The 27,904-nt window shown below is 40.8% G+C and overlaps 1 protein-coding gene across 1 annotated transcript in view; it reads left to right on the top strand.

Annotated features, from left to right (window-relative positions):
* The first annotated feature begins 7,166 nt into the window (after window positions 1-7,166).
* IQGAP1 (IQ motif containing GTPase activating protein 1) overlaps window positions 7,167-27,904 on the top strand; it is a 123,286-nt gene continuing 102,548 nt past the window's right edge. Inside the window, exons 1-2 of the mRNA XM_074232604.1 lie at window positions 7,167-7,273; window positions 8,488-8,587. Coding sequence (XP_074088705.1) covers window positions 7,219-7,273; window positions 8,488-8,587 — 155 coding nt within the window. The 5' untranslated portion in view covers window positions 7,167-7,218. The remainder of the gene's footprint in view (window positions 7,274-8,487; window positions 8,588-27,904) is intronic.

Below are 27,904 nucleotides of genomic sequence, written 5' to 3'. Positions count from 1 at the left end.
AGCTCCGGAAGCAGGGTGGAGTTGGCAGCTCTATGTTCTCATAGTGCTACAAGTTCCTCAGATCCTTTTGCCAGATGATCAGAAGATTTTTCCACAGATTCTTACTTGTTTTAAAATTTTTTAGTCTAGACTTGAGATTTTATCAACTCCAGATGTAGGAATTCTCTCCATTGATACATGTCAGCAACTTCTCTGTAACTTACAGAGCCTTAGGGTTGAAGTATTTAGCCCAAGGTCACAGTGTCAGTGTCACTATGTGTCAGAGGCAGGATCTGAACTCAGGTCTTCCTGATTCCAAGGCTGTTCCTTTATCATCACACCACACAGCTTCTCTTCTGGTCAAGTAGGATTTTTTTTTTAAGGCAAAAGGGTTAAGTGATTTGGCCAAGGTCACACAGCCAGGCAATTATTAAGTGTCTGAGGCCACATTTGAACTCAGGTCCTCCTGACTCCAGGGGGGCACTTTATCCACTGTAGCCACCTAGTTGTCCCCATGATTTTTTTTTTAATTGGAGGCAGTCAGGATTAAATGACTTACCTAGGGTCACACAGCAATTAATTGTAGGAGGCAGGATTTGAACTTAGGTTCTTCAGACTTCAGGACTATCCATTGTGCTACTAAAATAGAATTTGTAGTGGATCTCAACTGAAATTACTCCCCATAGCTCTGGTAAGTACTGTGTTATGTTCTACCTGGGCAACCCTTATGTTATAGGAGAAAACCCCTTATTGCACAGTGTGGAGAGATTTCTCCAGGAATCTTGACACTGTTCCTCCATTTCAATAGGGCAAGGAGCCATGGTGAATAGCTAGCTCTATTCAGACCCAGCATCATGACTTAACATGACTGTTTTTTTATGGTCCCAGAGAGTTTTATTGTATTTGACATCACAGGTACAACCATTACTGTTCTCCTTGTGGGTTAACCTCTGATAAATTAGAGAATATCGCAGTACCTTATTCTTCTCTCCGTCAGTTATTTCTTTTTTTAATTATATAAACATTTTATTTGTTTTCCAATTATATACAATAGTAGTTTCTGCCTTTCATTTTTTGGTAAGGTTTTGAATTTTACACTTCCCCCCCTCCCCCCCCTCAGAAGTTATTCTGATAATCTGTACATTTCTTCCATGCTATGTATTGATCAAAATTGAATGTGTTGAGAGAAAAAAACATATCCTTGAGGAAAAAATAAAATATTAGAGATAGCAAAATTATGTAGTACATAAGACAACCTTTTTTATTTTTTGGCAAGGCAGTGGGGTTAAGTGGCTTGCCCAAGGCCACACAGCTAGGTAAGTGACTGAGACTGCATTTGAACTCAGGTTCTCCTGACTCTAGGGCCGGTGCTCTATCCACTGTACCACCTAGCTGCCCTAAGACAACCTTTTTCCTTAAAAAATGGAAGGTAATAGTCTTTGGTCTTTGTTTAAACTCCACAATTCTTTCTCTGGATACAGATGGTACTCTCCGTCACAAATTGTTCCTGATTATTGCACTGATGAGTTGAACAAGTCCATTAAGGTTGACATGATCAGTTTTTTTAAGGGATTTTCTACAGTCATCTACAGTAGATTGGCCTGAGTGGAAGTAACCACCAAGCTGCCTCCCTTCATCTAGCAAAATGGCTAATCCCATTTATGGTTGCTACTACTTTTAGTACATACCTATTTACTTGTCAATAGTAGTTCAGGTTATGAGACAGTATTCTATATTTGATCAAGGAGTGGTGCCACTTGCCACACACCTGATGCCATTTCATTGGAAGGGTTAGAGGTTAGGTAAGATTCATATTCATTCTGATAGTTAAGGTTCTTCACTCTGTTGAGAAGAATTACCAAGCTCTCTTTAGTTCTCAAAGAGTGGAGGACATTCTATTCTCCAGTTCTGTCTTCTTTGAGTAGCTATACTAGTTCACAAAAGTGTAGAGGATGTGAGTAATAGGGATTTATCCAATCAAGTCAGGTCATAGTTCCCATCCTAATGGCAAGGCCATGCCACTTCCCTGAACTTGGTAAATTTTAATAAATCCTAATAATGTATTCTTGGCAAAATGGAGTAATTTCACCCCAGAAATGGATAAAACAGACTTAGTTCTGCTCTTCATCTAGGAAGATGTGCAAATAATATTACATACATCTATCATTCTAAGGAAGGCACAAATTACTTTGTATGGTTCCCCACAGCTATGCATCCTATGAGTGGCCAAAGAGTATAGGAAACAATAAAGTTTCTAACATCCTTCTGGTAGGACTAATATTTTGAACCCTGGACCTGAAATTAGGTTCCTCATGGCATGGAACAGGTACTTGGGATGTGGTTCTAAAGTTCTCAATGGTTGTTTTTTTCCTTCTCTTTATCATCTTCTTTCTGGTAGGACCCTTTAAATATTTCTTGCTACTGCTAGTTTATTACTTACAAATAACAGTTGTTGGTAAGGGCAAACCAAATTTAATGAGAATTCTTCTCTTACCATCTTGCTTCCTCTATCCCCAAACTATTTCTGACTTTTGAGTCTTTTAGTTCAAATTTTAGGAAGTGACCAAGTGTGTTATATCTCTCTGCTTCCTTTAGTTGGAAGCCAAACTTGACATCGCCCTTCTTTTTCTCTGACCTTGCATTTAGAAAGGGGGCGGTATCTGAGGAGTGACGGTGCAGGGGACTTTAGGTTGAGCTCACTCCTTAAAATTCAGACACTGGATACTAGAGACATCTAAGTCCTTCCACTGACTAGCCTAGTGCCATTGTAGATGTGGCAGGAAAGGTTCACTATAGCACATTCTACCTAATCATCCCCATCCTAATCAACCTTCAATGTCTGACCTGTGGTCTGTATGTGCTGGACTTTCAGAATTAAACTACTCTGCTTCTGGGTATTGTGAATCCCAACTTCTTTTTTTTTTTTAGATTTTTCAAGGCAATGGGGTTAAGTGGCTTGCCCTAGGCCACAGGGCTAGGTAATTATCAAGTGTCTGAAGTCGGATTTGAACTCAGGTACTCCTGACTCCAAGGCTGGTGCTCTATCCACTGCACCACCTAGCCACCCCTAATCCCAACTCTTTTGAATATAGGAGTTTTGTTAGACTTTGTGGATTCAATTCTTCTCCAATGACAGCAAATGTCTCCATGACTTTGCACTTACCTGCTGGTAATTAAAACAACTATTGGGTGGCTATTTAGCCTGGATCTGTGACCCAAGAGACCGAGTACCTTTGAGTTTAAGTAGGGAAGCACTATAAAAATGCTTGGTTGGTTTGGTTTGGTTTGGTTTTTCTTTCCAGTGGTTCTGAAAAGATATTGGTTGGCATTGCACCATCCAACAACTAATGATTGTTATCGAACTGTCCAACACAGACTTCTAATATAGCAATAATTACTATTTAATGGCAGCTAGCTGGCACAGTAAATAGAGTACTGGGCCTGGAGTCAAGAAGACTCATCTTCCAGCCTCAGACATTTTCTAGCTATGTGGCCCTGGGTAAGTCACTTAATTTTGTTTGCCTTACTTCCTTCTCTGTAAAATGAACCAGAGAAAGAAAATCACTCCAGTATCTCAGCCAAGAAAATCCCAAATGGGAACCATGCCCAAAGGACTATAAAACTCTGCAAACCCTTTGATCCAGCAGCACCAGTTAAGTCTGTAGCTCAGAGATTTTTAAAAAAGGAAAAAGGACTTATTTGTTCAAAAATATTTGTAGCAGTTTTTTGTGGTGACAAAGAATTGGAAACTGAGGAGAAGCTTGGGAATGGCTGAACAAGTTGTGCTATATGAATGTAATAGAATACCATTGTGAAATGATGGGCAGGCTGTGGTTTTGGAAAAATATGGAAAGAAATGCAAAGTGAAGTAAGCAGAACCAGGGGATGATTGTACACAGGAACAGCAATATTGTATGGTGACTTAGCTATTCTCAGTAATACAATGATCCAAGAAAATTCCAAAGCACTCAATGAAAAATGCCAACCACATTCAGAGAAAGAACTATGGAATCTGAATGTAGATTGAAGAATACTATTTTCCATTTTTATTTTTTCTTTTTGTGTTTTCTTTTGCAACATGGTTAATATGGAAATATATTTTACATGATTTTATATGTATAACATATAAAATTGCTTACTGTCTCAAGGAAGGGAGGTTAATGAAGGGGAGAGAAAATCTGAGACTCAAAAGTTAAATAAATTACTTAAAATTTGCCTTAATAAATAGTTTGGAAATAACTAAACTATTATTAATGCCTTCCCACCGAAAGAAAAAAATGTCAAACAGATTCACAAAGAATTGAATAGTACTAAAACAACTGAACAGCAACAAATTCAATTCAGGAACTCAAACAAAGCATGCCTGGATTCCCCCTTGCACTCATTCCATGTACCAAAGTCTTTTTAGTTGGTGACTACTTGGACAAGTTAGAAGCTGCCAGAGACAATCTGTGAAGTATTTAATGAGTGAGTGGACAAAGCTATAAATCAATGGGATGTCAGCTACCATCTTACCTCTGGGAACACTAAGGGGTCATGTCTGATTATATGCCTACTACCTCTGTGCCAGGGCTCATACAAATGTATTACTTTGTTTTAATTTTTAAAACTATTCTGAACACCAAATGAAATGGGCATTGTTATACACATATACACTGTCAAACAGAATAAGAAAATGGCACATGAACACTGAAAATTTTTATTTTGTGCAGTTTGCTTTCAGGTATATAATAAATTTAACCTTTTAACTTTGAACACTATCTTACTGGGGTGGCTAGGTGGCCCAGTGGATACAGCAAATCACAACCCCATTGCCTAGCCAAAAAAAAGTTATCTTCCTTTTTTTTTTTTTGTGGCTTGTTCTGGTTTTCATTCTCTTCTCTTTTTTTTTTTGTATTTTTTAAAGTTGCCTCATGACTCTGTTTTCTTTTCCTTATCTCTGTGCATCTTTGCTCTCCTATCCTTCCAATGGATAACAGAAAAGAAAAACACACAGACCTTGTTATATTCATAATTCAGCAGAACAAATTCTGAGTCCAGAATGGCCCAGGACCACAAGGACAACCTGACTGTAAAATCAGTTAGGGTCTTTCTTGTTCTGTGTCCTGTAATTCAGTTTTTAATGGTGTGTGTGTGTGTGTGTGTGTGTGTGTGTGTGTGTGTGTGTGTGTGTGTGTGTGATAGATGTCTTACAGTCTGATAAAACTTATGTGGACCCCATCTCACAATAAGAGGTTTAAATAATTGAAGAAATTAAATTTTAATTAATGGTATAAGAAAATAAAGATGTAATTTTTCTCTGACCCAGGTTTACAGACCCCTTGAAATCTATTCATGGGAACTGGGTTGTACACAGGAGGTGCTATCCTATAACCTATAATATAATTTTATATATTTTGACCCCCAAATTAATATATCACCAAATAATATATTAAATATGTATGCTGACAATTTCAGTTATATGCTTTTGTCGGTTGACTCATGACCCCATTTAGAATTTTCTTGGCAAGGATGCTACAGTGGTTTGTCATTTCTTTCTCTAGATCGTACAGATGAAAAAGCTGAGGCAGATGGGATTAAGTGAGTTGAGTCACCCAGCAGGCATGTATCTGAGGCCAGATTGGAACTCCTGAAGATGAATCTTGCTGACTTCAAGCCACTGAATCTCCTAGCTGATATTATAGTAGGATCCTAGAATCTTGATGTCTTTAGAAGAGATGATGGGTTCTGTCATTGGATAGTACTAATAGCTGGCACTTACATAGAACTCGAGCACTATATAATAGTGTTTTTATAAAGCAAGGTGATTTACCTATGTGAAGTATCCCAAAAGTTTTAGGGCAGTTTTAAGTTTTGATGAATAAGTTAAAGCTTCACTAAGACTTTTGGAACATCCTATATTTTATCTGTCTTATTTGACGAGGGACTTAGAGCCAGAAGAGATCTTAACAAAGTCAAATAGTTCAACTATCTCATTTTTTAAATGTTTAAATTTTGTTTTTAATTTTCTTTAATAGACGCATGATTAAAATATTCTTGTTGTAAGAGTAAACAGGACCCCTCCCCCCACAGAACTATAAAACCTCATGAGAAATGAAGTGAAAGAAAGAGAAAAAGAGCGAGCGTGAGTCTGTGCTCCGACACCAGCAGCTCTTCATGTCGGATTGCGGTTGCCCATCTACTGTATTTCTGTCTCCTTTCACGCTGTCCCTCTTCTAAAGTGTGCTGTGGGGCATCCGGGTGGCACCGTGGGCAGAGCGCCCGCCCTGGGGCCAAGGGGCGCCAAGCCCGCATCCCGCCCCGGAGTCCCGGCGTCACCCGGGCGCGGGCAGAGCGCCCCATGCCAGCGCCTCGCAAGAAGCGAAGGCCGCGCTGTGCCCTCTCCTGCCCCCGTGCCCCTCTTCTCCCCTTTCCCTCGGGGTGTCTATACCCGACGGGGAGCTCAGCCAGCTCACTTTTAAAGGAGGGGGTAATTTTAAGGCCAGAAGGGACTGGCCAGGTGGGGTCGGCTCCCGGGCAGGAGGCCCCGGGCGCGGGCTGGGCGGCCCTGGCCTGGCTCTTCCCCGGCTCCGCGGTGAAAACGGGGGCCCAGGGCATGTCCGTGGGGTGCAGAGGGGCAGCGGGAGGTAAGGGCCAGTGCGCCGGCCGATGGGGCAGGCTGCAGACCCCGGGGGCCCGGCCCGCGGGGGCCCGGCCGGCGGGTGACGCCGGGGCCCCGGAGCCCCCTCCCGGCCCACAGGTGGTGCCCCGCGGGGCCTCCCCCCCCCCCCCCGCGGCCCCCAGGCCCGGCCCCGCGCCCCTCCCCCGCGGCCCCCAGGCCCGGCCCCGCGCCCCTCCCCCGCGGACGCAGGCGCGGGCCACGCCCGGGGGCGCCGCGGCGCGAGGAGGCGGCTAAAGGCGCGGGGCCGGAGCGCGGCCGCGGCCGAGGGAGTGCGGCCCGGCCCGGCCGCCGTAGGGGGCGTGGCGCCGCCCGGCCCGCGGCCTCCGGGAGGGTGGGCGGGGCGAGGCCGCAGCCCCGCCCCCGGCCCGCCCTCCCGCCCCGCCCCCGGCCCGCCCGCCCCGCCCCCGCCCGCCCCGCCCCTTCCTCTCCCGGGGCCGCGGCTCGGGCGGGGCCGGGCCCGGGCACACCCAGCGCCTCCGCCGCCGCCGCCGCTGCCCTGCCGCGCCCGGGAAGCCGCCGCCGCCGCCGCCGCCGCTCCGCGCCCCGAGGCTCCGCCGCGCGCGTCTCGCCCCGCCGTCATGTCCGCCGCGGACGAAGTGGACGGGCCGGCGGTGGTCCGGCCGCACTACGGCTGTGAGTGCGGGGCCGGGCGGGCGCGGGAGGGCGGCGCGGCCCCGGCCCGGAGCCTGGGCCCGCGGGTCGGGCCGGGCCGGGGCCGCGCCCTCCCCAGGGCCCCGGGGCCGCGGCCCCCCAGCCCCGGCCGCACCCCGCGAGCGGCCGCCCTGACACTTCCGCCTGTCAGATGGAGCGGGGCGGCGGGGCGGGGGCCGGGCCGGGGGCCGGGCCGGGGGAGCCCGCGCGGGGCGGGGGCCGGGCCGGGCCGGGGGAGCCCGCGCGGGGCCGGGCCGGGGCCGCTCTGCAAAGCCGCTCCTCCGTGGCCTCGTGCGCTCGAGCCCCGGGGACCAGGACCGCCGGGCGGGCGGGGGGCGCGGGGGGACCCTGGGGGGCCCCGGGGGCCGACTCTCCGCGCCCGCGCAGCCCGGCCCGGCTGCTGTTGGCTTGGCTCTAACCGGGAGATGATTTCTGGACCCGAGGCGTCGCAGCGCCCGCGATTTCCCCCTTGTCCGGGGCGCCCCTCTCCCCCGAGCCGGCCAGGGGAACAGCAGCACCCCGCCACCCGCCAAGGCCAAAGGCACACGGCCACTTCTCCCCCACACGCGCTTCTTGCAAAAGTGGGGGAGCCGGACTGAGCCTTTGAGGGGCAGAGCCTTCTCTTCCCCAAGATCCGCAAAGTAGCAAGTGCAGGGGCAGGGAGTGCGCTTCCTTATTAAATCTGTCAATTCTGCTCTCCAGGGCTTTGGGGCATTATGATATCTGCCCAGAAAGGGAAAAGGAGACCCAGCCTAGTTCCTTCTTTGGGGGAAAGAGCCCATCCCTTATGATGACATAGGGGTTTTACTTTCACGTTATGATTGGACAGAAGACTCTCATATATTAGACTGAGTTGGTTAAAAACCCTTCAACACTATTAAAGTCAAATAAAAATGAAAAAGACAATAACAGGTTCGACCCAAAGTTCTTGCATGAATAACATCTTTATATTTATATTATACCTGGCAACACTGTTACCAAGCTAAAACAAGACCTGCTGATCTGGCTTCTTTTTTCAAAGCAGCGGGGTTAAGTGACTTGCCCAAGGTCACACAGCTAGGTTATTATTAAGCGTCTGAGGGCAGATTTGAACTCAGGGATGGTGCTACCCAGCTGCCCCAACCGCCCTGGCTTTCTTATATATCTTATGAAAGTTATAGACTCCCATGTTTATATAATTTCTTTTATTTTTTTAGCTGTCTTGGATAATGAAAGGCTCACTGCAGAGGAGATGGATGAGAGGAGACGCCAAAATGTGGCTTATGAGTACCTTTGTCACCTAGAGGAAGCAAAGAGGTAAGAAAAACATAATTGGCAGCAAAGTGGGATGAGGAACTTGGCTTATTGTGAACTTCTTTTTGGTATGTATGCCTGTGGAGGGAATGAACTTAGGTTTAAAAAACTTGAAGGACCCCCCCAAAATCATTTAGATCATTTAGTTCAGGAGACCCACCTCTTGCAGCATAGCTTTCAGAATTAGGGCTAGGTTCCAAATCTTCTCCATTTGAGATCTGTGTTTTTCAATGCTTAAGCATACTTTATTCCCTTGAGAATATTTTATTTTATCCATTCTACCCAGTTTTTCCTCAGTGCCATAAATACAGTGATTATTTTTGTTTTCATTTGGGAAGAATATTTATCATTTTTGAAATCATTAGTTTATCAACTGTTTTGATTTAAATTATGCAGCTTCACATGATATATGAGTGATCAGTTAGGATTATTCTTCTTATCAAAGTTCACCAAATAAGACTGCAGTACTTGATTTGCTAAAACTTAGAACATTTTCTTTTATCAGTTCTTAGATTTTTGTCAGGTTTGAGACTTCTAGCATAAGAAGTGGCCCTTTCTATTTTTTTTCCTTTTTTTTCCCCCCAGTATTCATTTTTATTTTTTTTTAGGTTTTTGCAAGGCAATGGGGTTAAGTGGCTTGCCCAAGGCCACATGGCTAGGTAATTATTAAGTGTCTGAGACCAGATTTGAACCCAGGTACTCCTGACTCCAGGGCCAGTGCTTTATCCACTGCACCACCTAGCTGCCCCAGTATTCACTTTTAATAACATTTTGAGCTTCAAATTTTTTTCCCCTCCCTCCCTCTCATCTCCAAGAGAGCAAGCAATCTGATATAGGTTATATGTGTGCAATCATGTAAATATATTTCCACATCAGTCATTTTATGAAAGAAGAAACAGAACAAAAAGGAAAAATCATAAAAGAAAAGTAGTGTACTTCAGTCTGCATTTGAACTACATAGTTCTTTTTCTGAATGTGGATGGTATTTTCTGTAATGAGTTTTTGGAATTGTCTTGGATCATTGTATTGCCTAGTCAGTCACAGTTGATCATCACACAGTGTTACTGTTTAGATTCTCCTGGTTCTGCTCACTTCACTCAGCATCAGTTCATGTAAGTCTTTTTCAGGTTTTTGCTTATTTTTTCTTAAAAATACAGTATTATATCATTGCATTCATATATCACAACTTGTTCAGCTATTCTCCATTTGTTGGACCTTCTCTCAGTTTCCAATTCTTTTCCCCCACAAAAATTGCTGCTATATTTTTGTACAAATTTGTATAAGGACTGTATTCTCTTTGGGAATGCAGACCTTGTAATGGTAAACACAGTTTGATTGCCCTTGGAGAAGCTCCAAATTGCTCTCTAGAATGGTTAGATTAGTTCATGACTCAAGGTGACCCTTTTTCTATGAAGTCTCTCTTGAACATGGTTCTTCAGGAATTTATTCTTTCTCATTGATCTATATACAAAAATGTTTCTGACTACTTACCTATAAGTGATCATCTCATTCTGGAAGGTATGAAGAAATTCTCTTTTGTGAATAAATCCATCCATTCACTAAAGATCTAGTTTAAGATTTAACACCTTGAGCAGCTGGGAATTGCAGTGGATAGAGCCCAAGCACTGGAATTATAAGAACCTGAGTTCAAATCCAGCCTCAGACACTTAATAGTGTGACCTTGGGCAAGTCACTTAACCCCATTGCCTTAAATAAATTGAAAAAAAAAGACTTAACACCTCTTTCAAACTTATAATTGAAGTGGGGAAAGACAGCTAAACAAATAATTTCATATATTAGTTATAAAAGAGTGAGGTAAATTCATAGTGCTTTGAGAAATTTGAGGAGGATGAAATCATCTTTATTTCAAAGAGTATGGGGTTGGTGAGGGGAAAGTTTCATGGATAGTAGAAGCAGCAGCTGAACTGGGCATTGAAGAGAGGAATTTCAGAAATGGTCTAGGGAATTGATTTACATAGGGGAAAGCATGAGCAAAGTCAAGAATACTGGAGATGGCAAGAGAAGAATGGAGAATAGTTTTGTTTGATTGGGATGAAGAGAGAGGCTAGATTGGGCAGGTTGGGTCTCAGATTGTGAAAGTACTTGATCTGGATTTTAGACTTCACAATGAGTTAGAGAGGAGTAACTTTAGCAGAATTGGGCTTTTCCATTTAGAGTGATCTCATTGAAGTTGTTTACTTGGGAGGAAAGTCCAGATAGACCCAATAGCCAGCACCAAGGACAGGTTTTTTTCTCATTTTGATTTGGTGGTCTAGCCCCTGCCCACAACTCAGAAGTGCTTTGTGAGACTCCGTTCCATTCTGGGATGCAGGTTGAAAACACAGCCAGGCTCAGAAGCATTTTGATAAGTTCATCTATTTATGGTAATTAAAAAGAAGCTTGGGAAAAAAACTAACAAACTCTTAGACTGGTGTTGCTGAAAAAGACCATAGTCTTCTCCCATGAAAATATATCTTGGTGTATTTGGTTAAAGCAGATATGAATTATCCTTGCCTGCAAAATAGACTGTCATAAAAGCTTCAAGGTCATTTTCTGTAGAAACCGTGTTTTTAATAATAGTTGTTAAGTCATTCTTTATGTGACAAGGCATTTTGCAGTTTTCTTAAGTGAGTCTTACAATAGCTATGTAAGAGAAGCTAAAAAATACCTTTTTTCCCCCATTTTACTGATGAAGAAACTGAGACTTTAAGGAATTATATGACCTACCCAAGATCGCAGAGTTGAAAGCCAGTGTTGGAACCCTTAGGTGGTTAGGATCCCAGGCTAGTTCACAAAAGCCTTTTTAACTCAATATAACTGAAGTATTTTTTAACGCCACATTCATTACCATCAAATATAATTTAAAATTTATGATTTTTTTATGAAAAACTTTTGTGAACTGATGCAGAATGAAATAAACAACTAGGGAAACAATATCTCCAATATAACAAGAACTTAAACAAGTGAAACTGAATTCTTGAAATTATAATAACCAGGCAGAAGAGAAAATGCCCTTCCTTCTCTCTTCCCTGTTCTCCCTCCCTCTCTCCCTTCTTTGTTTCTTTCCTTCCTCCCTTCCTTTTATTGGTTGGTTGTTTAGTTTTGCTATAGGATTTTTTTTCCTTGTTTCTGTTTTGTGTTACAAAGGATTCTTTACTTTTTTGGGGGAGGGAAAAGGGTTATCTTCAGAGATGAAGGTGTTATAAAGGCAAAAGCAATCAATAAAAATTAAAAATTTTGAAACTATTTTTCTTTCCTACAATGGAGGTACATTGCTAGGACCTTTCTTATGCTTAATAGAAATGTAAACATTTATTTTGTAAATGGGACAAAAAGAGGGAGAGATTTTTCCTGAAGTAATTGAGGAAGAGAGAAAGAAGAAAGGAGTGGGAGTGTATTGGTGTGTGTGTATGTGAGACACACACACACACACACACACACACACACACCCCACCCTGAATCTATGTGTAGCTCACTACTTATATCCTTGCTAAGGAAGACAGGAAAATGACATTTGTTTCATCTACTTGAGAGAAAAGGAAGGAGGAGATGTTAGGCTTTGTATTTTCCATGTATTAGTCAGGAGTTGACACAGATAACCCAGGGCAGCTTGATGACTCTCTGGAGGAGTATTGGAGTGGGTGAGGGGAGGTGGACTGCATTTGATAGGCTTTTGGATAGATGGGATGTTAGCATCTCATATATAAGGTGTCAGTACTAGATTTGACCTAGAATTACTTGATGTTTCTTGTGCAGTGCTCAGTGCCCAGACACCTGACTAGGCATAGGATTTGTATTTCTTTGAAAATCTGCACTGTTGGCTCTTTGATCTCTGGCATGCTGTGATTCTTTAAGATAAGAATAGAAGTCTGTTTATCAGAACTCTTGTGGAGAGTGCTTCACTTTTCCGTTGTAGAATTTTACCGTCTTCTGTGTTTGATTCCTGTTCCACCATGCTGGAGTAATTTTGGGGTATGGATACTTATAGTCTGATGGACTTATAGTCTGACCTTAGAAAGACTTTTAGTTGTTTCAAGTTGAGATGCTTCCTGAGCTCCTGGACAGGAAGTGTTTGTGCTCACTGGTAGAGGTCTGGAGGTGACTCATATGACGACGGTTGGTGTTGGTTGGTTTTGAGTCTTCGTTGCTTAGAAACCATATCTGTAAGCTGGTTTGCTGGGTTGTGCTACTTGGAGGAGGGTAGCATACAGCTTTTACCTGGTTCGATCAGGTCCCTTCCACTATGGCCTCTGCTTTGTAAAAGCTTCTCTGTTAAGTGTAAATCTGTGGTTTTGCAGAATACAAATTAAGAAACTTTAAAAAACTTAAATGAAGAATTTGGTTAGTGGTTTGTTTTGAAGAAGAAAAGTTAAAATTTTCTTAACTTTGGAACTCTCTGTACCTACTACTAATAGCTGGTGATAATTTGCCTTGTGCTATTTGACAGTAGCCTAACTACTAATATATTTGTACATTTTCACCTCTGATTTATATTACCAAGAAGAAGCAAAAAAGTGATTGCCAATTTGTTTGGCTATCGAATATTCATGTTTGTATCTTGACTTCAAAGCCAGAAAATTGTGTATGATTTTGTTGATTTTGTCCATAAGGTTATACCACTGAAATAAAAAAGTAAGAGTTTTAGAGTTTTGTGTTAAAAAGCCCTATTAACACACTTTGTTCAACCTTCCTATGAAGAACTGACTTGTTTTTACATGTTAAGCATTTTCTAGCTTAATGATAACTGAAACTTTTGTAGTTATTAGAAGATTTCATTGTACCTTCTTTATACAAGGTGTCATTTATTTTGTTTTGTTTTGTTTTTTGCAAGGCAAACCTGGTTAAGTGGCTTGCCCAAGGCCACACTAGGCTAAGTAATTATTAAGTGTCTGAGACCGGATTTGAACCCAGGTACTCCTGACTCCAGGGCCAGTGCTTTATCCACTATGCCACCTAGCCACCCCAAAGTGTCATTTGAGACTCATACCAGCTCTCTGAGGAAGTCCCTACATTTATTCCCTTGTTTCACAGTTGAGAAAAAACTTCAAGAACTATTTGACTTACCCAAATGTTGACTAAGAAGACTTGTTTTGTTAAAGGTGGGGTTGAAAGTTTGGTCTCCTTGATTCCCAGCTGCGTCATTCAGTCACTTCACTGTGCTCTGGAGTTCTTCAATGGTATTGCTGGGGAACTGGCTTTGAAGGCATGATGAGTCTTACACTCTTCTCTTCCCCTTATCTTATTTTATTCATTCATCAAAGCTCTCCCAATCTCATCAGATCTTTGAGCCTTTCCCTAGCAAACCATAACCACAAGGATGTCTCCTTTCTTCTCATTATAGCCTTGTGGTTCAGGATTGTACTCATCCATAGCGTCTGATCCCATGCCTTAGAGTTGGAATGGACCTCTTGGCCTTACCTTCACCTTACTGTGAGGCATCTGAGTGTCCTGCTGGCCTTCATTTAGTTACAGTTTTTAATGGTAGAAAGGATAGTGAATGCAGAATTCTTGTTTATCTCCACTATATTGTGCCTTCAGTATTCTTTTCCCTATGTTGTACTCATTTTCTATTTGTTTTTTTCTCTCATTTGTCATAAAAAGAGTTTGGTTTTCTCAATTATGGTGTAAACTTCTTGTGGACATTGATCATAGTTCCTTTTTTTATGCCCCAAAGTGCCTAACACATACTAACCATAAACAAAGCAAAAAGGTGCTAAATCAAAACTTAATAAATTGGTCAAGTTTGTAGCATGCTTTTATAGTACTTGCTGAATGACTAAAAGATTGTGGGAAGTGGTGATTCTAGTAGGGCTAGTATAAAGACAGCTTGTCTTTTTTATGTATATTTAGAACTACCATTACAGGTTGCTAGGGACTTATTTTAAAAATTTTATTTATTTAGGGCAATGAGGTTAAGTGACTCGCCCAAAGTCTTACAACTAGGCAATTTTTTTTTTTTTTAAGTTTTTGTAAGGCAAATGGGGTTAAGTGGCTTGCCCCAGGCCACACAGCTAGGTAATTATGAAATGTCTGAGGCCGCATTTGAACTCAGGTACTCCTGACTCCAGGGCCAGTGCTCTATCCACTGCCACTTAGCTGTCCCTTGCTTAGGTACTTTAGAGGTCACCTGGTCTCTGAACAAGAATTTTCTCTTAGTTCATACCCACCACATCAGCCAGCATTTTCTTGAAAACCTTCTTTGAAGGGACCCAATACAACCTAAGGCAGCCCATTTCCTTTTGGACAGTTCTAATGACTAGGAGAGTTTTCCTTCCAAAAAGCCCATATCAGCCGTTTGCTACTACCATTGTTCCTCTGGAACTAGTAGAACATATCTAAATCCTTTTTGACTTGAATGCAATTCAGATATTGAAGACAGCTGGTGTGTATTCTCTGAATCTTCTCATTTCCAGTTCCAAAGCTGGTTCTGAGATGTTTTTGAAGGGTTAATTTCCTTTCTAACCTCACTCCTCCTCTCCTGTTCAACAAATATCTCTCTGGAAGTGGCTGTCATGGTTGCTTTTTCTGTGGCAGGTAAGAGGGGCCCCTAATTGCTTTTCATCAGAACAGTCTGGGGTTTTTTTTGGCTTCCCTTCCTTCTCTAGCAGAAAGATGCTTCCCCAGCTTCTTGTTCTTTGTTAACTGGTGACCTCACACAGACGGGAGTGGCAATTTGGATGGGAAACTGTTGGATCATGTGGCAAAGAGCTGTATTTTGGGGACTGTGGGTGGAGGAAAAGCCTTGTCTAAAGGCCTTTATTTCTCCTTTACTCTGAATACCTTCCTGTTGAGTCACTGGAAAGAGTAACTAAAAGCAGAAGGAGTGATGGAGAGAGGCAGCTGCCAACCAAGGGTTTGGCTTTGGTCTGGCAGATGCTTGGAGCCTGAGAAAGTACTAGTCCTTTCACAAGCTTCATGGAGCTTGTTGGAGGGGAAGTCATGCTGTTGTGATAGGTAATTGTTCTTAAGGTAAGGAGAGGTCATTAAAGGTCACTAACTTTGTGGACGTAAAAGGCCTCCTACCAAGTTCTAGGTGGAAAACAATTGAGAAATAAAAGAAGGGCTTAGGGGAAAATTAGAGAGAAAGATGGGAAAGAAAAGAACCATATGGCATGTGAACTTGAAATATGGGAAAGTAATGTCAAAAGCTAAATCCATATATTCAACTGCTCAATTTACATCAATATACAAAGACATAAAGGACTGCAGGGACTCTAAAAATAGGCCCTGGAAACTATTGCATGATTACTGTTTTTTATAAATTAAATTTTATAAATCTTAACATCCTGCCTCCATTTGAAACATTATAATTGCTTCAAGAATGAGAATGGCTCTCTTGAAGTTTTCTGGGAAGAGGATCTTCGGTCAGACTCCATTAGCTCTTCCTCTGGATGTGGATAGCATTTTTCACCATGAAGTCTTTTGGAATTGTCTTGGATCATTGTATTGCTGAGAAGAGCTAAGTCAGTCATTGTACAATTGCATAATGTTGCTGTCACTGTGTATATTGTTCTCTTGGTTCTACTCATTTCACTCAGCATTAGTTGGTGTAAGTTTTTCCAGGTTTTTTGAAATCTGCCCCTTCATCATTTTTTGTTAGGTCAGTATAGTATTGTTGCATTATATACTACAACTTCTGCAATCATTCCCCAATTGATAGGCATTCCCTCAGTTTCCAGTTCTTTGCCACCACAAAAAGAGGGGCTATATAAAATATTTTTGTACTTGTAGATCCTTTTCCTTTTTTTATGATCTTTGGTATGCACAGTTTGATTGCTCTTTGGACATAGCTGGATCATTCACAACTCCATCAAAGTTCATTTGTATTTCAGTTTTCCCATTTCTACTCCAACATTTATCATTTTCCTTTCCTATCATATTAGCCAATCTTTTTTTTTTTAGTTTTTTTTTTTTGAAAGGCAAATGGGATTAAGTGGCTTGCCCAAGGCCACACAGCCAGGTAATTATTAAGTGTCTGATGCTGGATTTGAATTTAGGTACTCCTGACTCTAGGGCTGGTGCTCTATCCACTGCACCGCCTAGCCACCCATATTAGCCAATCTTTGCTGGTATCTCAGAATTATTTTAATTTTCATCTATCTGATCAGTAATGATAGAACATTTGTTAATATGCCTTTATATGTAACTTTAATTTCATCATCTGAAAACTGCTTGTTCATATTGTTTGACTATCAATTGAAGAGTTTCTTGTATCCTTACAAATTTGATTCAGTTCTTTGTGTATTTGAGAAATGATTGCCAGACCCCCTTTTTTTTAAATAGGTTTTTGCAAGGCAAATGGATTTAAGTGGCTTGCCCAAGGCCACACAGCTAGGTAAATTATTAAGTGTCTGAGACTGGATTTGAACCCAGGTATTCCTGACTCCAGGGCCCGTGCTTTATCCACTGTGCCACCTAGCTGCCCCCTTTTCAAGTCTTCTTAATTCCACCTTCTTGTCACCTCCATCACCCATACAGCCACTTCCCTGATTGTGAAGCTTGTATTTCATAAAACTTATGGACTTGGCTCTACACCTCTCATCTGGACTATTAGAGTAATCTTCCCATTAGTCTCCTTACAGCTAGGTAATTATTAAGTGTCTGAGACCGGATTTGAACCCAGGTACCCCTGACTCCAGGGCCGGTGCTTTATCCACCCTGCCACCTAGCTGCCCCTGCCAGACCCTTCTTAACCTATTCAAGGATGTTATGAAAAAAGAGGTTTATAATGTTTGGCAAAGTTGGCACTGAGGAAGCAGCTGTGTTTATACTAAAGAGTTTGGTCATTCTCTTGGGATGCATACTATACTATTAGGAGAATGATAATTAACTGCTTATCTTACAGGAGAGTCAGGTTTAAGAACCTTGAGCTTGCTGTTTGTCAGAATAATGAATTTTAAGGAGTATTTCCTTTTTTCTTTGGGACTGAGGGCTGGAATGTTGTTGGGCAAATTAGGATGAAGAACACTCCTTATTTATCCACTTTGTTGATTATTTGTAGTTTCTATTCTCCTGCAACTTGGGTTCCAGGTTAATTGACGTGGTTCTAAAGGAAATTGGTTATAGAGTACTTAAATTTGTAAAGTCTTTCTAAAGCAAAATACAAATTATTTTGAATAATCTTTTGTTCTTGCCTTCCTTCTCCTGTGAGAGATTTGGTAATCATGAAATAATTGTTGAACAACTACTAATGCTCATCACAATATTAGGGCTGTGATCGATAGAGTAGTATCTGAGATGTGCTTTTTGTTTCTAAAGTTTATAGTATTTTTGAGGAGGCAAGCCTTAGAAGAAGTAGGAAGAGAACAAGAAATGAGATAATCATTTGTGCAATAAACATAATAATTCACTATGAGTTTAGAGGAGAGAAAAATTGTGATTGGGTACTTAATGAGGGGACCAGCAGCATTTAGCAATAACATAGAGATGGTAATGAACATGAACTGTGACTGGAATGAAAGAGACTTGTCAAGACAAAAAAGAATCAAGGACCCAGGAACTGCCTATGAGGATGACTGCATTTAGGAGGAGGAAGCAGAAGAGGAACCCACAAAACAGGCAGAAGACTGATAGAAGTGGGAATTAAGCAATGTTAGTGCAGTATGATGAAAGCTGGTGAGTATTTCATAAAGGAAAAGGTCGAATGGGAGATTCCACAGAGATATCCAGGAAGATCAGAACCGATAAGAGACAGTTGTATTTGATTAAAGGGAAATCATTTAGTGACTGAGAAGAGAGCTGCTTCTGTGGATGGAAGCCCGCTTGTAGGAGTTAAACTATGGATTTTTTGTTAGAAAAATTTCTCGTTGAAGGGAAGAAAAGAAATGAGGTGGTAATTAGTGGAAGCAGTAAAGTCAAGATATTTTTTTTTTTAGGTTATTTTGCAAGGCAAAATGGGGTTAAGTGGCTTGCCCAAGACCAGGCAGCTAGGTAATTATTAAGTGTCTGAGGCTGGATTTGAACTCAGGGACTCCTGACTCCAGGGCTGGTGCTCTATTCACTGTGCCACCTAGCCATGCCTAAGAATTTTTAAGCTAGAAGAGACGTAAGGGATTTAAATAAGAAGGGAAGGAACCACTATCGAAAAGATATTAAAGGGAAGTTAGTGAAAGAAGATAGGGAGAGTTCCAGGTTTCAGATGAATTGGAGCTCAGATGTCATGCTTATGGAATATCTCTCTACATTGTATATAACAGGGATACATTGATGAAAAGACACTGTTCCTGTGGTCAAGAGGCTTTCATTCAGAGGCAGATCTAAAGCACACACAGGTGATTGTAGTGATAGGAGGGCTACAGAGTTTGCTTTTGGATAGGCTAAGGCTGGGTGAGAGTGAGCATGATTTTGACAGCTAGGGATTCATCAGGATTTTGAGAAAAGCTGGTATAAAGACAGTAATGAGCAAAAGTTTTAAAACAGTGTTGCAAACCTTAAGTAGCTTTTATAAATGCTGGACATCCCCATCATCATTGTTATTATCATCTGTTCTGCAAGTAGTCTAGTTTGGCTGGATCATGGGGTGTGTGAAAGGAAGGAAGGGGAGATAAAATCTTCCAGATAAAGTAGGACAGGATGGATCATGAATGTTATGCTAACAAATTTAGAATAATTTCTGTAAGTAGTAGAGAACCTTGGAAAGCTTTTGAGGAGAAAGGTGGTATAATCAATGTTTTATTTTATTTAGTTAGATCATTCTGGTAGAGTGAAGGGTGGTTTATATAGGGAGGAGAAAGTTGAAGTAGGAAAGCCAGTGAGAATGCTATTCAGATGAACCTGAATGAGGCCCTGAATTAAGGTAATAGCAGTAGAATTGAAAAGAAGGGGAAACTGCTAGACAGAGACACAATGTCCAGTGATGCAGAAATATTGAAGAAGGCCTAAGAAAAGGCCATTGAATTTGTCTTGGGAGTTTCAGTGCAAGGTGAGGAGATAAGAATTGTAGAAGATAGATTTGGTAATGAAAAGAAGGGGAAACTAACATGACGTAAAAGGAAGTTTTGTTTTAGGATGTGGGAGACTTGAAAATGTTTGTGGCATCCCTTCATTTGCTCTGCAAAAGCTTATTCAAGTGCATTGGGGAGAGAGAAGGCAGGGGTAGGAGTCAGGAAGAAAGCAAAATGGTGTGAAAGAGAAGATAACTGATAATAATCTGTTTACAAAGCACTTTCTTCATAACAACCCTTTGAGATAGTTAATACAAGTATTATTATCCCAATCTTACAGATGGGAAAACTTATGTACAGAGGTGGTTAATAATTTGCCTATGGTCACACAACTAGTAATTTTTAAAATTTATTTTATTTTTTCAATTACACGTTAATAAAAATTTTTAACATTTAAAATTTTTTTGAATCCCAAATCCTCTTTCCTTTCTTTCCCTCTCCCCTCCTTGAATTTTGAAAATTGAAATGAATTATACATTGTGTAGTCATGAAAGACAATTCTGTGCTATCATGTTATAAAAGAAACCACAGACCAGAAAACCCAAAAATAATAGAGTAAAGAAAAAAAGTATGCTTCAGTCTATATTCATATGCCATCAGTTCTTTCTGTGGAGGTGGATACCATTTTTTTTGTCAGAAATCCTTTGGAATTGTTTTGAATCATTGTATTGCTGAAAATAGCTAAGTCACTCACAATTGTCATTGAACAGTATTGCTGAATATGTTCTCCTGCTTCTGCTTATTTCACTTTGTCATCAGTTCATGCAAGTCATTAGTATTTCTTTTTTTTTTTAAATTTTATCTATTTAAGGCGCCTTGAACTCAGGTCCTCCTGACTCCAGGGGCTGGTACTCTATCCACTGCACCACCTGGCTGCCCCTACTTATCATTTCTTATAGCACAATTATTTTCTATCACAATTCTTTGCTATCACAAAAAAAGCTGCTATAAATATTTTTGTATACAGGTTCTTTTCCTTTTCCTTCAATCTCTTTGGGGTATAGTCTTAGTAGTGAGTTGTATTGCTGCACCAAAGGGTATGCACAGTTTTATAAACCCTTTGGGTATAATTCCCAATTTTTCTTCAGAATAGCTGGATCAGTTCACAACTCTCCTAACTGTGCATTGGTATCTCTATTTTTCCATATTCCCTCCAACATTTGTTATTTTTCTTTTCTGCCACATTAGCCAGTCTGATAGGTTTTAGGTGGTACCTCAGAGTTCTTTTAATTTGTATTTCTCTAATCAGTAGTGATAAAGCATTTTTTCATATGACTTTAGATAGCTTTGATTTCTTCATTTAAAAATTGCCTGTTCATATTCTTTGACCCATTTATCAATTGGGGAATGACTTCTATTCTCATAAATTTGACTCAGTTCTCTGCATATTTGAGAAATGAAGCTTTTATCAGAGAAAGTTGCCATAAAAATTTCTCCTCCATTTTCTGCTTCCTTTCTAATCCTGGCTGCATTGGTTTTTGTTGTTCAATAACTAGTATTTATAGTCTAGATTAAAACCCAGACTCTTTGAATTGGAAGTTCAATGACTTTTCTCCTATATTCTGATTAAAAGGAAGAGTATTAATTTTGACAAAGGAAAGAAGGAAAAAATCTAATAGAAGGGAACTCATACACTTGTAGTTTGGTCTAGTAAAAAGGGTACTGAACTCGGAATCAGGGAATCTTCAATTAATGAATCATAGAATTAAAGAACTTTAAGATTGGTAGAGTCTTCATCAACCATTTATACCAATCAGTACTTAAAAACAAAATCCACATTCCCATTTACACATCAACTGGTCCTAGCCAAAAGAACTCTTTTTTTTTTTTTGCAAGGCAATAGGATTAAGTGATGCCCAAGATTACACAGCTAGGTAATTATTAAGTGTCTGAAGTTAAATTTGAACTCAGGGCCTCCTGACTCCAAGGCTGATGCTCTATCCACTACGACACCTAGCTGCCCTAACCTAAAGAACTCTTGAGGGCAGTCTTGAAGCAGACAGATTTGTTAAGAGCATATTTTATCCCTTTTTTCCCCTTTGTTCTTGTTCCTCTCTGTCTTCAACTCCTCTCTTTACAAGGTTTCCCTGTTTCTCCTGTCCTTCTTTCGCCTCCCCAATTATAATCACCAGTGTTCAACCCTCTCCCTCCTTCCCCAGTAGCTTTTGCACATTCCCTCCTCCCTTGTTGGAGTGAGATTGCTTTGCTCTTAGGACTCTTCATTGATCCTGTTTTCTCTCCATCTCTCCATTTTTTTCCCTGTTCCTTCCGAGTTCTCTGTTAAGTTGAATGCATCTACACTAGACTCTTGTGTGTACGGGTGAGTGCATTGTTTCTTTTGTTCAGGTGACAGTGGGTTCATAGGCTGTCTCTTTTCCCACTCTTTATTTTTTTTATTCTTCATCGTGTGTGTGTGTGTGTGTGTGAGATAGTTTGGGAGGAAGGGAGCAAACATTTATTAAGTGCCTACTTTATGCCAGGCCAGGGACTAAGTGCTTTACAAATATCATCGTATTTGAACCTCACAACCACCATCTCCATCTTCTTTCCTTCTCTTTAAAACCATCAGAAGAGCACAAAACCACCTCCCAGGCCTTCTAGGACCTTTGGAGACATAGGGCTCCGAAGGACATTTGTTTCTTTTCCCCTTATCAGTTTGTAAGCCTTTCTTTTAACATTCCATATAAACCGCTCTCAAAATTCAAATGTTTTTCCTTTTCTAGTTTTTCTCTTCACTCTGTTTCTTCATCAGGAGTACTTGAAAAATCCTTTTTTTCTGTGAAAGGTCTTTTTTTTTTTGTCCTATAGGATTTAGTCTGTTTTGTAGGGTAAGTAGGGGTTAGTTGTCTCCACTGCTTGCTGGAACCCTGACATGCCCCATCCCAATGTCCCCTTCCCCAGAAGCCACCTCCTGTTTGGATCCCATGTTGTGCTTCCCTTGCTGCTCTGGTGACTTCTGTGGCTGAGGGGCTTCTCCTTGGCTTTTGCCCCATGAAGTTCTGGCTATCTGGGATATGAAGGACTAAGCATAAACTGTCTCCAACCATATGTGCTTCTGTGACATGGAAGGCTGCCTGGACCCTGGCTTAACCATGGCACTGACTTGGTTGCTTGGATGCTGCTCCTCGTCTACCATGGTTTGTCTCTGGAGTCTTTGCAGCTTTCAAAAGTCCTGAACTAGATGGAGGACCTCAGAGTCAGAACTTCTTTTGGATTTTCTCTTGTTAGGCTTCTTTCTGGTGTATTTTCAGCTTTCTACAGGGGTCTCTGGGGGAGCACTGAATTCTTCTTAGAGGTTGGGGGTTTTGTTTTTCCATAACACACAGATTTACATGCATTCTATCATCTGACCTTCCCAAGAACCCTTTGATTTCAGCAGGGAACTTATTATTAACCCATTTTGTCATGATGAAACTGGTTGAGAGAGGTAAGGTGTCTTGACCTGGATCACTCAACCAGGAAATGTCAGAGGAGGTGAGATCAAAGCCCAGGTCTTGTGAAAACCTCAAAGCTTCATGTTAAATGTGAGTTGTTGCTAACAAGGACCCCAATAATCATTTTTCCTATGATATTACAACCCTAACCAAGGGGTCTTCCAGCCTCAGCTTAAAGACCTACTCAGACAGGGAATTCCCTGACTAGCCTGTATGGTTTTTGTATCGTTCCAATTATTAGAAAACTATCTTATATCACACCTAAATTTTCTTCTGTAGTCTTCACTCATTGCTCGGGCCATTGGGTCAAGAGATAGTCTTTTCTCAGTCATCTTTTTCACGCTAAACATCTTCAGTAACTGAGGTTATAGAGAAATTTTGGAGAGAATGTGAACAAGATCCCAATAACCTTCTTGCTTGTCCAGAATAAGAGATGCAGTTGAAGACTGGAAAAGAGTAGAAAAGACTTGACTTAGCCTGGAAATATATTCAAGTATCAACCGATTAGTAAAATAATTGATATGTAGTAGTGAGGGCTCAGTGGAAATGCCTTTCATGGAACCCAGTGGAACCAGTTGATGACTTTTTTTTTAATCTATTGGATAGTAGATAGTATAGAAATAGAAAAAAAAACAGTTATTAGACTTTATTTAAAATTTGGAATTAGGGGCAGCTAGGTGGCGCAGTAGATAGAGCACCAGTCCTGGAGTCAGGAGTACCTGAGTTCAAATCTGGCCTCAGACACTTAATAATTACCTAGCTGTGTAGCCTTGGGCAAGTTACTTAACCCCACTGCCTTGCAAAAAGAAAAAAATTGGAATTAACATTGAAGCAGGGGATCCTAGAAGAGGTTGGAAGGGGAATATTATAGGGAAGGGATTCTAGGGTGCTGATGATTCCATTCTTGAAATGGCTGTCCATGGGGTTTATAGGTCAAGTGGAAAGTGAATAAAGCCTGGAACAGAGTAATAGACTAAGAAAAAGAGAATAGAATCAAATTTTATATGGTCCTAGATTTAGAGCTGGAAAGGACCTTATGTTTTAACCCTGTTATTTTACAGATCAGGAAATGGGGAAGTTAAATTACATGAGTGTCTGAAACAGGTTTTGAATACAGGTCTTCCTCACTCCAAGTCTAGAACCCTATGGACTGTATACATTATGCTGTTTCAATGTATTTAGATGGCTGGATGAGGAAGAGCAGGTTTGTCAGGAGAACCAGGAGAGTTAGAAGGTAAGGAGAAGAGGTAGAAGGCAGAGAGATTATGAGTTCAAGAGCTTGAAAATAAAGTTATCTGGAGTGATAAGAATACTTCTTGTTTCTCTAGAACTTTAAGATTTTCCAAGTGCTTTTCTACAATAACAGCTGCAGGAGGCCAGTGTGTGAAGAAGCCATTTCTGCTTTTTATAAGATTTTTATCTGGATTTTATAGATGAGGATTTGAGGTACATAGTGGTGAAGTGATTTGTCCAGGGGCTCATAAATAGTATCAACTGCAAATCAAATCCAGGTCTTCTGATTTTGAGCTGAATACTCTCTTCATTATACTATAGTCCTTGCCAAAAGACTGGTGATGGATGTAGCCATTATCCATGGGTTAACTGAAGTGGTGGGGAGATTAAGGTCATTGCATTTGAAGCAGTAAAGGGATCATCTGGAAGCAGGGGGTCTGTGGTTGTTTAAAAGGGCCTCTTCTTGGATGTTAAAGTCATTGAAAATGATCACATTTCACTTTTGGTTATCTTTTTGCCATGCAGTCTGCCGCATTGATTCCTCCAAACTCAACCTCTTGAGACCATGTTCTGGGGAAATTAAATAACTCTTTTGGAACTCCCTCCTTGAGGCTAGGGAAACTTGATTGGTGAGAACCCATTATATTTCACTTTCCCCAGACCTAAATTAGGGTGCCTCACCTCAGCCTGGCCATTTTCCCCCTATACATCTTGCTTCCTGCTACCTGCCATTCACTCTGCCCCCCCTTTTGCTCTGGAAATTGGAATCAAATTGGAACTCCTTAGAATTTGGCCTCCTTCCTTTTATTTTCTTGATAGAAATGAATATGGCTTCTGTTACCCCTAATATTAATCAACATTTTAGATAAAAGATTGAAAGAACAGAAAATAAAGTTGTGGGGTCTGGTTTCATAAACTGTTCTGAAATTGAAAACTTGAATAAGTGATGTGCCAAAGGCAGTGTTTTCCATCCAAATTTCCTTTTACTTATATTAACTTCCTTTTACTTATATTACTTCTAAATGGTTCTATGTTTGAAGACCTTTTTGCTTCTTGTAAAAAGACAGGTATTCTGAGTTTGAAGCTTGATTGGAATATATAGGATACTTGGAAAACAAGGACTCTGCCCTTCTGACTTGCATTTGATTTAGAGTGAGTCTTAGGGGCAGCTAGGTGGCTCAGTGGATAGAGCACTGGCCCTGGAGTCAGGAGTTCCTGAGTTCAGATCCGGCCTCAGACACTTAATAATTACTTAGCTGTGTGACCTTGGACAAGCCACTTAACCCCATTGCCTTGCAAAAACCTAAAAAAATAAATTAAAATAGAGTGAGTCTTAATTAGACTCCCTTTCAGTATTTGAGATTTTTTTCATATATGACAGAAAGGACTCAGTATGACTCTTCTGTATTACTTTGGTGATACAGAGTAATCCTTTCCCCAAAATCTTGGGCATTTTTTGACCTAAAGGATTTGCATAAAATAAATTATGTATCAAACAGGCACAACATATACTAGAAAGATGGTATTGACTAAACTATAAATTGGTACAAATGCAGAATTTATTAATTTAGTTGAGCTTGATACTTTAGTGTGACACCGGAGCATTCAAAATGTATATTCACCAGGAGCTTTTAAGGAAAGAACGAATACCCTGCTTCTATAGAAGGAGTAGAAAGTTTACTGGGCTAAGCATCTTAGTTTTGTCTCTGGTCCCAATCATGAAAGTGCTTTTAACTTTGAGATAGAGAGACACAAAAGTTTATTCATACTACTGTGGTCAGAAGAGATTCAGCAGTTGTATGGGCTAGATTTCTTAGGGAAATTTAGCAAAGAGTAAGAAAGAGAGTAAGGATTTTTAAAAGGAGTTATGGTGGTCCTTGTCTCATTAGCCCCTTTTGGTGAATGACTTTTTGAGGCACCAGTATTCTGCTCTAGGTGACTTCTCTTTAGATAATAATGGAAATTGTCTATTTAGAGAACATTGGGATGGAAGTCAGATACACTAAATGAAATCTCTTTGATGAAAGGCTGGCACAGAAGGGCCTAGAGTAACTATTTGACATGAACAGCACAGAGGGAGCAGATTAATTATTTATTAACATAACATTTTTCTCTGCCTAATATTTCCTATGCTACATAAAAGTCTTTGACCTTTGGCAAGTCAGTTGACCTTTCTGCTGAAGACCTCCTAGTAGAGACCCTTATTTCTGTGTACCTGGAGTACACAGAGCAAACCAGTGAAAAGCAGTAATGAGGATAATGAGTTCATGGGAAACATGGTAAGTGATTCAACCAAGCCAGTTCAATCCTGAAACATATATGAATGAAACTAGAAGATGGACAAGGGGCAGACATGAAATGGAACAGATTTGTCAGCATTTCTATAATAAGCTTTTCTCATCATTGATGACAATAAAACCATCACATTTGGGCTTTACAAAGCATAGTACCTAATATGAGAAAGTGAAAGTGACATTTAAGAAGATAGTCAAAAAAGGTTAGTTAGACTTGACCAAATGCATTTAAAAAAAAAAAGAAATCAATGCTTAGGGTAAGAATTCAAATGGGATCTTAAAGACAGGAAAATTTTCTAAGAAATGGGAAAGATGATATCACTAAAAATGATTTTTTGAAAAACTCACAAATATAAGTTCCAGCAAATTTTCAGTAATGGCTAGAACAGAAGAAGTCATGCAATAGATAATATTCAGGAAGGAGATGATGGGAAAAGGAGGTAGGCCAGTCAGGTATTGGGAATGAGGGGTTAGTCAATGGACTAACAGTCTTTGTGTTAGCCTGGCATCTGTAGGAACAAGAAGAATATATTTAATACTCTGACTTGAGTCTTCCATGGAGGATTTATATAAGGCTGTAGACAGTTCAATTCAGCAAACACTTGGGTGTGTGTGCAAGGTGTCAGCAGCAGGGGTAGTGAATAGAAGCACAGCTCAAAGTCCACCTCTTGGGCCAAGTCTTGGCTCTGGCAGATCCTGAGTGTGTGAGGGACAGGTCCTTTCTTTATATTGTCAGTCTCTAAGAGGCAGATGGTTTACTGATGTGTATTGGGGGAGGAAATTTTCACACATGATATATTCTTCACTTTTATGGAAAGTCTCTCCCAAAATGTGCTAGGTGCTTCAGCTATAGAGGTCATTGAAATAATGACTGTTCTCAAGGAGCTTACATTCTAACATTCAACGGTAAGTAGAAAGTAATTTAAAGAAGGGAGAGAGTGAGAGCAACTGAGGGAAGCCAGGGATTCTAAGTGGGTGAAGAAAAGATAGAGAGCATTTCAGACCTGGAGGAGAGCCCATCCTATTTACACATAGAGGGTGAGGAATGGAATGTTGAGTAGCCAGTTTGACTGGAACAGAGTATGTGAAAAAAAACTGAAAAAGTAGCTTAGAACCAAAGCTGTGGAGACTGAGAAGTTTGCATTTAGCCTAGGTAGCCCTTTGAGTAAAGGAATTATATATATATATATTTTGGGGAAGAGAGGATAGAGTTGTTGCTCTGAAATGACAGGACATTGACAGAAAATAATAAATAACATAAATAATTAACAAAAAAGTAATGATTAAGAGAACACTTTGCTTCCCTTGAAACCTCCTCCCCTTACCCAGCTATTGGAAGAACTGGTGGCTAGGATTGCTGAAACACTCTCAGTGATAGATGAAAGACTGTGGAGAACTAGAGAGGTTAAAGGACTA

Source organism: Macrotis lagotis, chromosome 4, assembly GCF_037893015.1.
Source record: "Macrotis lagotis isolate mMagLag1 chromosome 4, bilby.v1.9.chrom.fasta, whole genome shotgun sequence".
NCBI classification, from domain to species: domain Eukaryota; kingdom Metazoa; phylum Chordata; class Mammalia; order Peramelemorphia; family Peramelidae; genus Macrotis; species Macrotis lagotis.
This window is presented reverse-complemented; position numbering and strand designations above follow the sequence as displayed.